The sequence below is a fragment of the Xenopus laevis genome, chromosome 6S (assembly GCF_017654675.1).
Source record: "Xenopus laevis strain J_2021 chromosome 6S, Xenopus_laevis_v10.1, whole genome shotgun sequence".
In the NCBI taxonomy this organism is placed as follows: Eukaryota; Metazoa; Chordata; class Amphibia; order Anura; family Pipidae; genus Xenopus; species Xenopus laevis.
The window spans coordinates 42,939,826-42,946,206 of record NC_054382.1 but is presented as its reverse complement, the minus strand read 5'-3'; the positions used below and the strand labels follow the sequence as shown (position 1 = coordinate 42,946,206).

The following is a 6,381-nucleotide window of genomic DNA, read 5'->3' as shown; positions in this document are numbered from 1 at the left end:
AACTACTAGTAAATTATTTGCCATATAGAAATATAATTTCTACCAAAAACAGTGATTGATTAGGTTAGTGATGTCAGACTGCTGTTATTCTGAACACAACTGTACAAATGCTAATAATCTGTGAGATCTCATTACCTTCATCATAAATGCATTTCTCATGGGACAGTGCCACAACCATACGCATGATTACATTTTGGACAGGCAGTCTTCCCTGTGTCAAGGCTATGTTGGTACAGGGATTACAACCACTATTCTGGGATTCGGATTAATCACAGACTAATTTGCATATGAAAATAAGGGACCAAAAAATGGCAATTTCCTTGTTTGTGTTTCAGTTTGGGCCAGACAGTTGGATTTGGCTGAAAAAGGTTGTATCCTGGTCAAATCCTCAACTAAGTTCTGGATTCATTGCATCCTTGGTTATTACACTATATGTAGTCATTGCCGTAATTTGGTTTAATAAAAAAAAAGTACAGGGGTTTTCTTGAAAAATTCTGATTGGTGTTCAAGCAAAATTGGTAGCATGACAAAGTAACAGTCCTGAACCATAGATCATCACCCCTAAATGCTCTTCAGATTGGTCTCCATCAATAATTATGAGCGCAGGGCAGATATTTGCACAGATATCAATATTAAAGAAAAAGTAACACCAAAAAATAAAAGCATTTAAAAGTAATTAAAATATAATGTATGGTTGCTATGCATTGGTAAAAACTATGTGTTTGCTTTGGAAAGACGACTATAGTTTATGTAAATAGACTATTGTGTAGCCATGGGGGCAGCCATTCTAGCTGAAAATGAGAAAAGGCACAGGTTACTCAGTAGATAACAGATAAGCTCTCTACTAGAAAACAATGAGAGTCTATATAGTACATCTGATATGTAACCTGTACTTTGAATGGCTGCCTCCATGGCTACACAGCAGCTTTTTTTTTTTAATATAAACTATAGTAGTGTTTCTAAAGCAAACACACCTGTTGTACCAGTGCAGCTTTAAAACACTTTCATTTTTTGGGGTTACTTTTCCTTTAACTGTCCAGATTGTAAGCTTTTTTTATGCACAGGGCCCTCTTGATTGCTTGTTTTGTTACTGAATACTTTAGAAGTACTGTATGTGTTTATAATAATGAACTAATTGCCAGCAACAGACATGTTTTGGTTGCCGTTTTGCTCCCATGGTCAAGTCATGGTACCATATGTAAAAACCAGTAGAAATCTAATAAACTTGTGGAGAACCCAGCATGACAATGCAATTGTAAGTCCTTGCAAGTATATTATTACTATCCCATACATTTCAATCCACCAAATTGTAATTTTGGAGTAAATCTCACGTGTACCCAGAATTTTTTTATAGGAATATATTCCAAACTGGGAAATCTCATAGTTCATACAAAGACTGCAGCTTTTACACTTTTTGAAAATGTGTGCCAATGTTCATAATGGAAGAAGAATCAAGACATCCATTATCCTGGTGGTTTTAGAGGAAACTATTATTTCAGTCTTCCAGTTCCGTGCCCAAGTTGTAAATCATCAAAAGAGCAATGTGTTCCCTATACAACAGAAAACATTTTATAGGCAAGGATCTGAACAATTCCAAACCTGGTGTACTTGTCCTGAATGGTATAGTCCATTCTCAAGGAGACCACAGAAAATAACATCGGCCTATTAAAACAAGTGTGCTACTGACAATTGTGGCTTTTTGTTTAAGACTATGCTCTATACAATTACCTTTGGTGCTCAAAATTGTGTGCACAGTCCCACTGACAGCCAAGTATGGTTGAAATGCTGCACATTAAGATCTGGGGTTCTCCACCAGCCCAAGGCAACCATTCTCCTTTAGTAGTGAATATTTATTTCTCTGAAGAGGTCTCCCGTAGCGCCACATCAATGGAGCACATTGTTGTCACTTACCTGAGCTTAGGGACTGACGCACAATATACTGTATGTATCGATTATAAATGTCACAATACAAGTCATTGTTAGTAAGAGCAACCTCTTCCCCAGGACGTTGTCATTCCTTTGGTTTCCACTAAGCAGTTACTGAGGGAATATAAAGGAGTCCTTTTGTGGGTTTTAGCTTTAACCTGCACCATAACGAAAAAGATACTGGCAATCTAGGGGCAAATTATAATACTTAAACAAAAAGAAATGCCAGAAGAGTTATATTATGTCGCACCATCCATATGCCATATTGTAGTGTGTTTTAAAAGGAGAAGAGAAATAGTGAAATAATTCTGGGTAGAGAAAAGTTCATTGTGCATAATTTTCTCAAATTACACCAATTAGGTGGAACATTCATATAGCTGTTTTTGTGAAGAATTCAATACACAATACATATAAAGTGCTTTTTCAATTAGTAAAGTGCCCTGTGTCATTATTTCTGACTGCGGTAAGCTAACCATGGTCACACACTCAAGAAGCCACCAGCAAGTGCGAGGGCTCTATAGACGGGGTGACAGGCAAAGCCGCAAGGCCGAGCCACAACAAGAAGGATGAAGAACCGCATGGGGCTCCGGAGCTGCGGGTTGCCTACATCTGGATTAGGCCAATTCACATTTAGGTGCCTCAGAGCACAAGAGTGTTAGAATTGACCCTAATGGCATATCAGTGAAACTGCCCAGATTCTAATGGCAGGTCTCTATATAAGTTTACTCAATACCGACTGCATTACTTACTATTTTGAACTTATACCCCCTTCTCACCATCTCTATACTTCCTATATAGCAAGTTTTTTCAGTTAAGGGGTGATCAGTGTTTTGGAGATAAGATGTCATGATGTAGGTGGGATTTACTCACTGTGAGTACCATTTGGTATTACGCCACAAAACCAGATCCACACATCTCAATTTTTTTGTGTTTTTTACCCCATGAATTCTTTTGTTTTTAACGGACCAATTAAATGTTAAGTTTTAATATCAGCATAACACATGAATTCTGCTCAGAAACAATGACACAGGGCACTTTACTAATTGAAAAGCACTTTATATTTATTGAATTCATCACAAAAACAGCTAAATGAATGTTCCACCTAATTTGATGTAAATGAATTTAAGAAAATTATGCACAATGAACTTTTCTCTTACCAGAATTATTTCACTATTTCTCGTCTCCTTTTGAACATAGTACAATATGGCATATGGATGGTGCGACATAATATAACTCTTCTGGTAGTTCTTTTTGTTTAATTCGATTTTTGGAGTTGTCTGCACATCCTTTCTCCTCCATGGTCAATGATGATTTGTTAGATGGTGCAGAGTAAAAAAAGATTTTCAAAATAATTTGCAAATTATAATACCTGAATGTCAAATCCCTGCAAGAGGCTTTTATTATTATTATTTGCCTCCCAATCCCTATATTGAGGTCTTTAAATTCTGTGTAAATAAGTGGTACATAGAAACTAGGCAGTTACACTGCTCCCACACACATCATATACCCACCGTCAATGTTCCCTCTAATTCCTTCTCAGCAATGTGCACAAAAAATATTATTTTGTGTGCGCATTAAAAACTTGTGTGTGCAGTTTTTACAAAACTGTGTACTCAGGTAAAAATGTATACAAAATATATTTTCACACAAAATTCCGTGTGCGCTGACCTCAAAATTTGTGTGCATGCGCACATCTTAGAGAGAACATTGCCCACCATCAACATTTCTATCTCCAACCATCACACTACACATACGAGCAGGAAAATACTTTTACTATACCAGTGTTACCCTAATCTGAATATATACATATTTTCTGGTATAAAAGTCTTCTTCCGTTCATTATAGCATTTATAAAACCAAGGGCATGATTTCTTACTTATACTTCACACGTCGCAGAAAGGCCAGTTGGTTATAATCTGGAGATGAAACCGGCACATAATCCTTTAATTTCCAAAAAAAAAACCCAAATGTGATCCATTTTACATTATGTGTGTTATTGTGGTTAAGAAGAGACTGAATAGGTCACAGAGTATTTGAGTTGAATGGTTTGAGGCCATTTCTCTAAAGTCCCTGGACAACCATTTCTCATTTTCTCTGAGCAGCAGCAAAAGCTGGCATCTGAATCGGCTGCATTGGCTGATGCATTGTCTGGAATAATGGCTTCTTTCGAAGATCTGACATCATTCTAATGGACGGGAGAAGCTGGTTTCTTTTGATGATCTGCAAGGCCAGCTGGGTATTGCCTGCAAAAACAGAAAAATACTTTGCTTTGGCCAAGAAGATTGTTTTTATTTGGCTTTTGAAGTTTCAGAATTTTAACTCAGAACATGCTTTTGCTTGGAAACCCGTCTATAAACCAGTCTACTGTAGAATTTTTTTTTATGGTTTTGTTCCACATCGAATATTGAATATTTTTTTTTTTTTCCAAATTGTTTTTATTACAAGTTAAACATGTATAAACATGAAAACAGTTGGACCTACCAGAGGTCCATGGTAATGAGCAGAATAACAGATAGATACATGTATGCGTATCATAAACATCAGAAAGGGATCAGTGACAAACCAAAAGAAAAGAAAAACAAAAAACAAACTAACATGCAGGGAATATATGCTCTGATAGAGAAAAGTAAATAAAAGATAAGAAAAGAAAAACAAAATCCAAATATTACTTTAGGTCAAGGTCAATTACCGCAGATAAGAGGCTAAAAGCCGGTTGGTTCGCTGAGTCCTGGGGGGCGAGGTTGGAACAGCCGTATTACCACAGAGAGTGGTCTGAATGTACTGAAAAGTGTCACGTAGTAGTGGATTATCCCTAAGCGTTTCTAGATCGTACCAAGTGGTGCGTTGAAAAGTATACGTAGTCAAATATTTTAGTGGAGATGGAAGGCTATTAATATACGCGCCCCAAATAGAGAAGAATTTGTCTACCTGTCGTTCTTTTTTAGCCATGGCCTCGAGCCAGTCCATGTGAAAGATGAAATGCAGTTTTTGTTTGGTCAATAAAAGGGATGGGCTGTCCGCAGAGAGCCATTGATGTAAGATTGCCTTTCGAGACGCCGCTGCCAATCGGGTCGCTAAATGGTTTTCCTCTTTAGTGAAGGTATTGAAAGATTTCACCGAGCTAAATAGTGCCCATTCTAAAGTAGGGTGAATCAATTTATTAGTCATCTGCGTCCAGTAAGAGGAGACATCACGCCAAAAGTCAGAAATTTTAGGGCAAGACCAAAACATGTGTAAGAGATCCGCTTTGGGGGCTTGACATCGAATACAACAGTCTGAGGGGAGACGACCCATTTTATAGCGCCTTTCGGGGGTTAGATATGAGTTGTGGAGGATTTGTATGGCCATTTCTTGATAGCGGCTGGATGGAAGCTGCTTCATTATTCGGACATGGAGCTTCAAAATATCTGAGGGGTTAAGTTGCGGTATGGGGAGTGTCCATTTAAGCAAAGAGCCCCCTTCCTTATCTATTTCTATACTAGTGCGAGTGACACTATAGATTTGGGAGGTAGAACGATATGTACTTTGGTTTTTCCAAAGAGTGTCTAGTGCGTTATTGAAGCCCCTATTCCTTATATCATGAGTAGCAGTTTTAGCAAAATGTAACAGCTGTATACTAAGAAAGGGAAAGGATTTGGTAAACGGAAATCTTTCAGCGAAATCTGTCAGGGATAACAAGTCTAAATTGTGTTTGACTAAGTCACGAACCATATATAAACCTTCCCTTTTCCAGGCCAGTAAGATCGGGTTCGAAATGCCTATAGGAAAATCCGTGTTGCCCAGCCAAGTAAGATATGGCGAATGTCTTTGAGAAAGTTCGTATTTAAGTCTAAGAGAACGCCACGTTTTATGGGTGTCCGCAAAAAGCGGATTATCTTTTAAAGGTTGCGGGATGGCCGAGGGCGGGGAATGTAGGAGAAAATTTAAAGTCAGTCCGCCAGAGTGAGAGCCGTCTAGATCTATCGTAGTAAACCAGTTCCGATCCGCAAGCCAGTCCCCGGCAAATCGTAGTAATGCAGCGTCATTATATTCTTTAATATTTGGCAAGTTGACCCCCCCTAGCTCTTTGGGTAAATATAATTTGTACAGACTAATGCGGGATCGTTTGTTCTGCCAAATAAATGTTCGAAGCATTTTCTGTAAGCGTATCAAGTCAGAATTCTTTATGCTATACGGCAGCATTTGAATGGGATACAAAAGTTTTCTACCTAGAAAGGTTAGATTTATATGTTTCCATTGAACAATTTCTTGGTGTATCTTATCAATAATAGCTCGAATATTCAATTGGTAAGTGGCATTATGATGTTTTGGTATTTTAATACCCAAGTATGTAATGTAATGAGCAGCCTTTTTAAAGGGGAAATCCGGGAGCCAATTTTGTTTCGGCGAGTCATGAAGCATTAATGCTTCAGATTTGTCTACATTAATTTGAAAGCCCGCTATTTGACCAAATCT

At 37.9% G+C, this 6,381-nt stretch overlaps 1 protein-coding gene across 5 annotated transcripts in view; it reads right to left on the bottom strand.

Moving 5' to 3' along the window:
• Positions 1 to 2,966: 2,966 nt before the first annotated feature.
• cnot10.S (CCR4-NOT transcription complex subunit 10 S homeolog) overlaps positions 2,967 to 6,381 on the bottom strand; it is a 71,696-nt gene continuing 68,281 nt past the window's right edge. For all 5 annotated transcript variants that reach the window (XM_041567124.1, NM_001091113.1, XM_041567123.1 and 2 more), the window contains 1 exon segment: positions 2,967 to 4,169. In XM_041567124.1, the coding sequence (XP_041423058.1) occupies positions 4,012 to 4,169 (158 nt within the window). In that variant the 3' untranslated portion in view covers positions 2,967 to 4,011.